At 38.5% G+C, this 10,419-nt stretch overlaps 2 protein-coding genes across 3 annotated transcripts; one reads left to right on the top strand and one right to left on the bottom strand.

The window, feature by feature from the left end:
* The first annotated feature begins 45 nt into the window (after positions 1-45).
* mfsd13al (major facilitator superfamily domain containing 13a-like) lies at positions 46-8,150 on the top strand. Of its 2 annotated transcripts, none has more exons than XM_080904220.1 (7): positions 46-559; positions 1,903-2,217; positions 2,301-2,729; positions 4,295-4,449; positions 4,556-4,639; positions 5,130-5,273; positions 6,522-8,133. In XM_080904220.1, exons 1-7 carry the CDS (start codon positions 392-394, stop codon positions 6,661-6,663), a joined length of 1,437 nt encoding a protein of 478 aa, XP_080760346.1. In that variant the 5' UTR covers positions 46-391; the 3' UTR covers positions 6,664-8,133. The 2 variants fall into 2 exon arrangements, with proteins under 2 accessions (XP_080760346.1, XP_080760347.1); XM_080904221.1 differs by lacking the exon at positions 46-559 and adding an exon at positions 687-1,237 and having other exon boundaries at positions 6,522-8,150.
* A 177-nt stretch (positions 8,151-8,327) lies between these two features.
* On the bottom strand, positions 8,328-10,105 carry LOC308410681 (uncharacterized protein). The gene is made up of 6 exons (XM_080904222.1): positions 9,981-10,105; positions 9,577-9,873; positions 9,399-9,496; positions 9,250-9,297; positions 8,925-9,035; positions 8,328-8,795 (listed from the first exon to the last, which is right to left on the bottom strand). The coding sequence occupies exons 1-6, from the start codon at positions 10,063-10,065 to the stop codon at positions 8,742-8,744; spliced, it is 693 nt and encodes a 230-aa protein (XP_080760348.1). The 5' UTR covers positions 10,066-10,105; the 3' UTR covers positions 8,328-8,741.
* Positions 10,106-10,419: the final 314 nt, after the last annotated feature.

Raw genomic sequence — 10,419 nt, 5'->3', positions numbered from 1 at the left:
GCCCAATCAGATCGTGTTTCTTATCCTGAAGTCCCGCCCGTTGGTGACTCTAAAACAGCTTCGTTGGGGTAGATTTTATGTTTTTTACAATGCTTGGGTAAATATTTAGCAAGTGTTACTTCCTAACAAGTGTACATTCATGGGAATTAGTGAACAGGAACAATATCCGTCTCATTACCAGACTCTTTTTTTTTTTTTTTGCCCTGTGGAATTTTGCTATTCTTACAGCAGTATCGTTAGCAATGCTAAACAGCAGTAGCGTTGTAAAACCGGTGCTGCAGGTGACAACAACTTCTCCTCGCTCCTTGCTCGTTTAAAGACACATTTAACTTGGTTAAGCTCTCGTGGGCGTGAAGGTGAAACCTGTCTCGAGCGTTTCCAGACCGGAACAATGAATGTCTTCCGACACCTGATAAACTTTGGGGTGAACCCTGCAGCGCTGGCTTATGCCATGACCACTCTGGGGTCTAGCATGATAAACAATATGTTCAGCTTCTACTATGTGAAACTCTTCCTGAATAGGTACAAGATATCCGAAGGAGCGTTTCACCAATCACAAGTGAGTATGTTGACCTGTCCTTCTTGACCAATACTCTGTGAGTTGCACAGTTGTAGAGTACAATTTAAAGAGCCGGTTGCTTAAAATAAAAAAACAACTGGCTTCTGAATTCTTCAAAGCATCAAAAAGAAAAGATTACCCATAAGAATTTCTATGGAATTTCTATCTTCATAAAATCACTTCAGTATCTGTGAAGTGATTCAGTTGCAGTCAAGAGGGCTAATATAAGCCGATGTTGATGTCGATGTCTAACATGCATGCCCAGGAATGACTTCTTTTAGTAACCTAACGATTACTGATTATGATTGAATAGTAATTGTAGTTTCTCTCTACCACTATAAAAAGGATTTGCTTGATGGCACTCAGTGGAATAACAAATACCTAGAACAATGGGAAAGTCCAGAGAGCTGAGTGAATATTTAAGCAGGAAAACTGCTGATTTACACAGGATGGGAAGGTCTCTTGGAAACATTTCTAAACAAATGCAAATTCCAAGATCATCAGTTTAAACAAGTTATTCAAATGCAATTTGCAGAGGTCTAGAAGAACACCCCAACTGTCACTCTCAGATGATAGGAAATGGGTTATGATGTTCAGGAAAAGCTCGAAAACCACCAAAGCTGAAGGCTACTGTGAACTGGAAACTGCTGGAGCACCAGCGTCACCGTCCAGAGTGAAGTGAGTTTTACATCGCCATGGACTGCAAGTGTGTCAACCGAGATAGAAAGCCCCTCCCCCAAAGTCTGCATCTTCAAGTTAGACTGAAATCTGCAGCTGCTCACATGGACAAGCCAAAAAAAAAGATTTAATCCTAACCTGGTCAAACAAGGCAAAAAAATGGAGTTATTTGGACACAGTGGCAAGGAATTTTTGAGAAGTAAAGTTGAGGCTTTCAATCTTAAGAATGCTCCATCAGCTTTGGACATGGTGGTGGTAGCATTATGCTGTGAGGCAGTTTTGCGCCCAGTGGTACTGATATGTTGCACAAAATGGGTGGAATAATGAAAAAGGAGGACTAGCAGGAGTCACAAAGACAAGGATCGGCTTGGTAAAGACTTTGATATGGACCAAGGGATAGATGTGGAAAATGCAAAGAACGGCATAGGTTTTGGGCTTAACTCTTTTTTTCACAAGTTTTACAGCTTTTCCTGATGATAAAAACCTCCAACATTGTCATACATAATACAAGTTCATAAGTGATTAACCAATGGATAAACAATTAAATGGCAGTAAAGTTCCTGTGTTATTTATTTATTTTAAAGTTTACTTCTTTTTTTTTTTTAAATTTCTGACAGATTTACTTGTTGTTTTTATTAACACTTTTACATGCTTCCTATCCACAGGTGGTGTACATGGTGTGGAATGCAGTTAATGACCCTCTCTTTGGTTACCTGCAAGATAACTCCAGGGTACCCTGCTGCTCTCAGCGACGTCTCTCCATCCTGTACGGCGCTCCCCTCTACTCGCTAGCTTTTCTTTTAGCCTGGTTCCCATGGCGTTCCTACGCCCCTGGCGACTGGTTGAGTGGTTTACACTTGACAGTAGCGCTGTGTGCTTTCGATGGCATGCTAACTTTTGTGCTGTTGGCACAATGTGCCTTGTTTGCAGAGATTTCCAGCCATCATCAGAACAGACTTAGACTCATAAAGTACAACCAGGTAGGCCCTTCATCCTGACGTCTATTCTCTCTATGTACCTAAGCACGTCATTCTTTTCATATCCCTTCTTATTTATTTCCCAGGTGGCTTCTCTCATTGGCTCATCCAGTGTCCTCTTCTGTGGTGTGGTTTCCAACAACATGGAAGACTTCTTGGCCTTTCAGGCATTCGCTGTGCTGATTGCTATCCTGAGCTGTGGCTGCATGCTCTACACAGGCTTCCACAGCAAGAGCCGCTTTGACAATAAAGCATCTCAATCAGATGCTCCCGCGTCTGTTGATCAGACTTCGCATCCATTGGCATGCTCCTTCTCCACGTTGAAAACGTTGACATGGCAAATCCTGACCAACAGGGACTTTCAGCTATTTGTACTAATGAACTTCTTCCAGGTGTTCATGCTGGCCTTCTTTAATAATTTTACCATGATATTTACTGAGCACCTGATTCCTCCAGATGTGCTTCCATCATTGGCAAAGAGCATCATGTATGGAGCAGCATTCATCTGTCCACAGGTATCGTCCCACAGTGTTAGTGTTTTAGTTTTTTTCCCCATAAAGATTAGAATAAATGCTTTAAAATACCACACTGATTGCTTTAGTCCATTACAGTCACAGGTCCTGAACAGTGAGGTACAAAGATCATTTTCAGTTGATATTTACTGCTGACTGCACTGATAAAGGAATTTGTAAGCTTGGAAAATTTGAAATCCGTACTCAGGTGGTGCCAGTTTTCAGTTCTCAATTTGGAACAAATACAGGGGATATAGACAATGTTAAATGGACAGTTTTTGTAGTATTTTGGGCAGAAATATTTGCAATAACTACTTAACCTCTGGGTGGTCTTGGGTCGATTTGTGGCTATTTTCAAATTTTGATTACATGCCATTTGCACTGTGTTGAATGGAATATAGCGAAAGTCTGCAAAAAAAAGTTTGGTCACATTTACTGTTAAAATTTCAGTATGACTTCCGGAAATTAGCTTCAGTGGCTAAGCTACAGACAAACTTACACTATTGGTCTTAGTGGTCGATTTGTGCCCCATTGAAACCCATTATAAACGCTATTTTTCACGGCAAAAAAATGACGGTCAAATCGATCGTGATCGGTTATGTTTCCGTTTCCGTTTGCAGTACTGGCCTTAGAGTTGTAATTTTTTTATTTGTCCACCGGGTGGCGCCCTTGCTCCACATTTGACCCCGGGCTGGAAAACAGCGGGCTGCTTAAACAGACCTGCGGGAAACGAAGCCTCATTTCCGGCGTGCAGCAGCGGCTTCGCCCGCTGATCGGGCGGGACCATTTTCGGCCCCTAGGACCGTTTGAGGGTGCTTTTTTTTTTTTTAAATCAACAGGAAATGACGTATTTGTTGTGACGTGTACCGGACGTGTGTGTTGGAAAAAGGGGTCCGACGCAACATGCCCCGGTCATCGTCGGGAGTTAACCCGGGAGGATGCACTGATTTCGGCCTAGAGGAGGAGCATTTGCCGCCTGGAGACCATTTTCTGGTCCTGAAAAAAAAAAAAAAAGGCGATCGAAATGAAGGTTGGTGCCAATCTTTAGTCCATCTAAAGGCCTAATTATAATAACAATCAAATATTACTTCAAATGTTTTTTTTTTTTAATATTTCGTTTTGTTTTGGGGGGCTAAAAAAAACGGTGCGCTCATGTAATTAAACTGCGATTAAAAGGGTTAAAATCCGCGAAATGTAATTAAAACTTGACATGAATATTTCAAGGAGAAGTAGGTCTAAAAGATTGGCTAATTTAAAGTGGAAAAAAATATTAATATATAAATTTTTTATAGCACTTTTTATGGCGTGGTCGATTTGTGGCTCTAAGACCAATAGTGTATGCATTTTTCTAGGACCTCCCAGAGGTTAAAACCATTTATTTATATTCGTTTACCACATAGTTCATAAATAGAGCTATTCGGCTGCCAACTCTCCACCTTGCTCAAATGTCAGAGGTCTAAATAAACACCTGAAAGCACCGAAAAGGAAAGGGTTTTAAAATACTTGCAGCTTTTTAATCATCTGCTTTGCCTAACCCAATGTCTTGTTCCTGACTGTCCTCATTTTAGCTTTTAGTGCTGAGCTCTCAGAGTCTGCTGCATAGGCATGGCTACTACAGGATCATCCTCTTCATCTTCTATGTGGAGGCTGGAATGGCAGCTGTCATGCTAGCAATTGGTCCTCAGCACTACTATTTCATGGCATTTTTCCTCACCATTAACATGTAAGAAGTTACTGCTGGGCTTGTTTGTCTTGATATGTAAAAAGATTTTTTTCTTTTACTATACTGCATTGATTTTATTTCTTTTCGGTTTCTATGTTTTATACAGGGTTATAATTCAGGCCTCCTTCAGTCTTTTTGGGTTGCCTTTGGCTGACATTATTGACACTGACCTGCAGAAATACAAGCGCAGGTAAGAAACACAGTCGACAGTTTGGACACCACTGTCCTTTATGTCATACCGACAAAGCCAAAATTTTAATCAGCCGAGACATTTACCTTGTGCACTATTTCTGTCAGTTATATGTAAGAAAGAACAGCTGAGTTTGATGGGAATATTATTAGTATTTATTTAGTATTTATTCAGAGATGGACCAAACTGGTGGGCCTGCAGACCAACCCTGCCATCCCCTTGACTTGTGTCACTATCATCATGACTATAAATATGAACGTCAGCACAAATGACTAATTCAGTCATTCCCCAGATTCAAATATAAACCACTTCATTAACTCTGGCTGCTACAGCATTGTTTTAAAACCTCCTGATTTTACTACATAAACTAGGAAAATATGCAACATTATTTCATTTAAGCACTCACAAATCTGTGTACTAACACGCAATGAAACAAGTTTATGATTTAATGTGTGATGATGCGTTTTCTTCTCTTCCTCGCCTCCTGTAGTTCCCCTCTCTCTTCCATGGTGTTTGGAACAAATGCACTGTTCACAAAGCCAGCTCAGTCTCTGGCTCCTATGATAGTGTTAAATATCCTGAACCACTTTGGGTATGAACAGCTGAAGGATGTCACAAAGGATTCAGATCCGAGGTACAGAGAGTTTCTTGCTACTTGTTGACTTAATGGGCCCAAATGTTTTTGGAGCTGGTTTTAAGATTATACCCATAAATCTATGACATGTGTCCTAAGTCTGTCTGTTAATACTTTATGTCATAACTTGCTGTACAGTAAGCACTAAAAACCTGAGGAAAAAATAAGAGGGCCTTAGTTGCTGCAGCTGCTGATACCCATGTTTAATGTAGTACGTTTTCCAAAGCGTTCAGTTACTATTCAGCTTTAAGCCTGGGGCCATTTATCCCATTATAGTATAAATAACCCGTTTTTCTATTGAAATGTAGATAATCCATCCTGTATAAAACAATAGCACCATGTAACAAGAATCTAACTTTGACCAATAAACTGTAATGACACTGATGGATTTAAAGTGTGTTTTAGATTTTAAACAAATGCAGAATAAGAAGCTAATCTAAAAAGTTAAAACTGTAAAGTAGTAAAATAAACCACCAAAAATCCACCACTGTGATCCCTTATCATTTCAGATAATCTAAATAGAGGCACATTTAATTTGAAGGAGAACAACATTTTTTTCTATGGTTGCTATTTAGTTTTATTATGCAGAAAATCGACTTTATAGTCAACTGAATAAACACCAGTTTCAAGAGACAGCCTCTCTGATTTGGCCTTTTTTTTCCTAAGGTCACTGTTTATATAATTTTCTAAAATCTGAACCACTGAAACATTTGTTTTCCATCTACAATGTTTTTTTTTTCTTGGGCTCTCCTACAGTGGATTTGTATGTGTCACAGTTTCAATTAATTGTTATATCTTATCGCAGGCCCTCACTTGATCCACTGCGTGAAAATAAAAATAAGCTCCCTTTAGACCACCTTTCTTCTAAGTGGCAACCCTCGTAAACATAACATTTAACCAGTGGGTGGTTAAATTGTGCTCATAGCCATGAGCATGATTGGCCATATTAGGGATAGTGTTTCTCATTGACATCGTTCAGAGCCAAGACCTTGTCATAAACTGTTTAGAGGAATCTGAAGAGTGCTTTTGGCTCACAGCGATTCCTTGCACATAAACTGACTCTTGAAATATCTTAGATCTTTATGGTTTTGTACGTCCACTGATTCCTCTTTACACCATTTAAACGAGTCACAGTCAACATGCACAGGCATGCTTTTGCAGTTTCCGTAATTAGCATTGTGACAGTCAGGATGATTCAGCTGTAAATAAATGTAACTACACCAACACTTTGTTTGTCCTTGTTTTTAGTGCCTTGGAGAGCCTCCACAGAGCCATGTTCTACTTGGTTTGCTTGGTGCCCATGTGTGTCGCTGCTCTGCAAGTCCTGGCTTGGAGGCCGTTTTCCATTCGCAACAGTCACACAGTTGACACAAAGTATATTGATGGCTAATATCAGTATTCTCGGTATTCAAAGAACCTGGCTTAATTGCCTGTAGTTGGGATCTGTAAATGAATAATTTAAAATGAGTATTTTTGTATATTTAAATGAGTGAATATATTGAAATTTTAACAGGGAACAACTGTAAATCATCAAGTACCTTAAAATCAAACAAATCAAGGGGCTTTAAATATTTGAAGTGGAAAAAAGTAAATGTTTTAAATGGCAATTTTCATCTGGGTGCAAATATATCTAGACTTTATCCCACTTACTTTGATTTAAAAGTGGTATTTTACTTCCCATTCTTAAACATTTACTGGTTGTTGGGTTGGGTGGGGCACAAATTCAGCATTATAATAGTTTGTTAGTTTATAATTAGTTTGTGAGATATATTTTTATGACAGAATCCCACCAACTGTTCAGCTACACTTATCAGGATCCTACATTATAAGGTGGATGTTCGGAAGGCCAAAAGGTTCTGAGTAAACAATGAACTTAACTAAAGGAACTTTACTCATGCAAACATTGAAGTTGGATGTTAAATCGCTGCTTTAGCAATGAGAACAAATAGTCGAGACATTCTCGATCCTTAAAGAGTCAACTGAAACACAAACTCAAGCATCTACTTGAAGAGAAGTATTTAGTTAACAGCTTCGCATCTCTGGAACAAAAAACTTGTCATGTGGTTATTTCTTGAAGACTATCATTTAAGTGTCGACTTTGATTTTTTTTGATCATTTTGTACACAAAAAATATTTTGTTTCATTTTTTTTGTCTGTTTATGATGCTTTTATATATCATCTATATAATGGAGAGGGAGAGAAAGGTAAAAACACTCCATTTAGCTTTTCACAGATGCAGACGCATAAAGTGGCCACATAACATCAGAAATTATTGTCACTTAAACTCAGGTCTCACAAGCTCTGGCATCAACAGTGATGATCAATGAAAGGTATTCATCAAGAACAAAAAATTTCATTTTGCCAGTTAATGAAATGCCTTATTTTACCCGATGAAAAAGACAGTTAGTGTCACAAACCTGATGGTTAATAACCTCCATGCAGATTAAAAAAACAAAACATGATTCAAGTGGCTCGCATCACCTGTATTTGATAGTTTACAGTAGAGAGAAGCCCAAACGGGGCAGTTTATGCAGACTTTGAATAAAGGCTGTAAATGGTGAAAACTAATCTAAGGATTATAATCCAGTGTATGAATGGACATTATAATGTAAAATGTATTGAGATTTAGGGGATGGGATATGCTTCACAACTGGCTCAGAATGCTAAACACTGCCTTAATGTGAATTTCTAATAAGTTTACTGTGATTTCTCTAAAGAGAAACAAGGCCCTCTCTTTTCCTATGATAACATAAGCTGTATTTGACATACAGACATGTGCTGTATCTTGTTCTATGTTTTGGTATCAGATTCTATAAATGTGTTGTTTCTAATTAAAAATGGTAAAAAAAATCTATCCGTGGTACATTTATGTTTTTGATTAGATTTTAAGAATGTTTTAAAGAAATTCTTGGTCAATAATGTAACAAACATTAAGCGCTATCAAAAAAGTGCCATGACCCCTTTAATGAGAAATGGCTTTATCATTTCATGTCAGTTCACTGCCAGTAATCGTCGTGATTAATGATTCGTGCAACAAAAGGTGTAACATTTTGCTTTTTGTAGAAGTGAAATTCAGATGTAATTCCTCTAATGTGGATCGTCTAAGTATCCCCCTTTTGTGTTGCAGAAAGTCCTGAAAATAAAATCCTTGGAAAAAGTTGTTATGAGCAACAAGGAAGCTGTGGAAGCGCGGTGGAGACCAACACAACTTCGAATGCTTTGTGAGAGGCGGGTTGTGTAAGAGCCTTGACGTTTAGAGAGGAAATAGTCGCCTGGTCCACGCTGGTTTTGTAGTTTTTATGTCTCATTTCATGAGAAAAGATTAGAAGCACAAATGACTTGCATCCTTTGCAGACTTGCTTGTTTCCTCAGACTCAACAGCATCATCCAGCTGGTGTTTAATGGCTTTACAATTTCCTTTCCGTCAAGATGATGGAGGTCTGAATTCATCAATTCCTTGAATGAAGCTTAGACATTTTGATAGATGTCATCAGAAGAATGCTGCAGGTCGTTGCTCGAGGGCTGAAACGATATTAAAACTTGGTCAAAAACAGTTAAATTGAATTTTGTACAGACATCCTGCGGCAGAAGTTACACAATCTGTCTATTTGACTAAATCTAACCTCAACATGCTGCAACAACAACATTTACCTCAACTTCAGAAGAGCTTCTGCTTGCTGTTTGATTGTTTTTCTCCATGTTTCTCTTCTTGTGCATTTCTTTCAGCACGTCCTGGAACTGTACTTTTTTATTTGCGTTTTTCTATAAGGGAAAAGATGAGTAAAAATTTATTATAAAGCCCTTTTTTTGGAGGGGGGGTTAGGATTTTTTTTCTGCCTTGGTATTTACAGAGGGTTTAGTTCGTTCCTGTTCCTCTTTTTTTTTTTTTTTTTTTTTTTTTTTTGCATCTGTGGGCTTTTCCCTATTTTGAAAACAATGGATTCATCAAACATGAGTTAAAACAGAAGAGAGAGACCTTGTCGTTTTTGGATGTCTTTCTGCAGATGTTCATATTGCAGCCATACTAGAACAGAAAGAGAAAGGTTAATTTCACGTGAGCACAAACTGACTTTCAGTCCGGCTTGTACAATAGATCACATTAAAATAAATGTGTCTGTGATTCACCTTCTTTAGAATGATGAGCGTCACTATAGTCAAGCTGTAGACGGCCAAGAGGACAAATGATACCAACACGATTTTTCCCATCACTGTTTTAGTATTTTCTAAAAAAAAGAAAGAAAGTGAAGGCGTCGTCTTCATTTTAATGACTGTAAAATGAGTTTTCTCTCTAAACAGTCCTTACCTCTCACTACAAGAGTTGCTCCCTCCCCTACAAACGGTGTGCAGCACCCATTCTGAGTTGCTGCGGCACAGAAGTACATCCCGCTGTCACTCGCTTTAAGTGAATTAATTTGAAAAGACGCTTCTCCTTGGTACTTTTTACTCATATGAAGCGGTAGAGAGACATTCTCTTTGAACCAGTAAAATTCTACTGAACACTTGGAAATAACTGTACAATTGAAAACAGCTTCTTCCCCTATTTTCTTCCAGATTATGTTGTTTGACTGTGATATGTTGACATGACATGTATCCTCGCCAGCTGCAATAAACAGGCAAAAGAGAATCAATATGAATCACACCCAGCCTTTTACATATATTTCCTAGAGGAATTATTTACAGACGGCAAAGATATGAAAATGATCTTACCTGTGACCAACAGGTGGGCGAGCAGGAGAGACAGCCAAAACAACCGGTCCATGTCTGCGGCTTGAAAGACACTGAATGATCTCATGATTCCTTGTATCAGCCGTTTTTTTTTTAAATGGCTGACAACATGGGAAGTGGTAGACTGAACTTCCTCAAGTCTACTAGTTCCTTCTTATTTTCCTGTATTGTGCAGCTCTACAGTACAATTAATGGATTTGTATATATTCAAAGCGTTTATTGTATTTATGGTAACATGATATTATGAACTACTGTACTACTAGTATTTACTGTTTAAAATGTAAGTACATTTAATTGATTTCACGCTCTTAAATGAAGGATTGCGAGGTTTGGTGTCACTGGCGATGGGGAATCACAAATAGCCCCATCACCCCTTATTACCCAACATGGGCAACATTTTTGCGTGTAGACACAAATGTCA

This window comes from Rhamphochromis sp. 'chilingali' (assembly GCF_963969265.1).
Source record: "Rhamphochromis sp. 'chilingali' genome assembly, chromosome: 15".
NCBI classification, from domain to species: Eukaryota; Metazoa; Chordata; class Actinopteri; order Cichliformes; family Cichlidae; genus Rhamphochromis; species Rhamphochromis sp. 'chilingali'.
Note: the sequence above shows the minus strand (reverse complement) of the source record. Positions and strands in the feature narration are given on the sequence as shown.

What these genes read in the sequence shown, in the direction of transcription:
- LOC308410681 (XM_080904222.1), bottom strand. Translation starts at nt 10,065, where the DNA reads ATGAGATCATTCAGTGTCTTTCAAGCCGCAGACATGGACCGGTTGTTT. An exon ending in CGCCCACCTGTTGGTCACAG is followed by an intron (nt 9,874 to 9,980) that starts GTAAGATCATTT and finishes TGTTTATTGCAG; the next exon opens with CTGGCGAGGATACATGTCAT. An exon ending in CGCTCATCATTCTAAAGAAG is followed by an intron (nt 9,298 to 9,398) that starts GTGAATCACAGA and finishes TTTCTGTTCTAG; the next exon opens with TATGGCTGCAATATGAACAT.
- mfsd13al (XM_080904220.1), top strand. Translation starts at nt 392, where the DNA reads ATGAATGTCTTCCGACACCTGATAAACTTTGGGGTGAACCCTGCAGCG. An exon ending in GACTCATAAAGTACAACCAG is followed by an intron (nt 2,218 to 2,300) that starts GTAGGCCCTTCA and finishes TTTATTTCCCAG; the next exon opens with GTGGCTTCTCTCATTGGCTC. An exon ending in ACAAAGGATTCAGATCCGAG is followed by an intron (nt 5,274 to 6,521) that starts GTACAGAGAGTT and finishes CCTTGTTTTTAG; the next exon opens with TGCCTTGGAGAGCCTCCACA.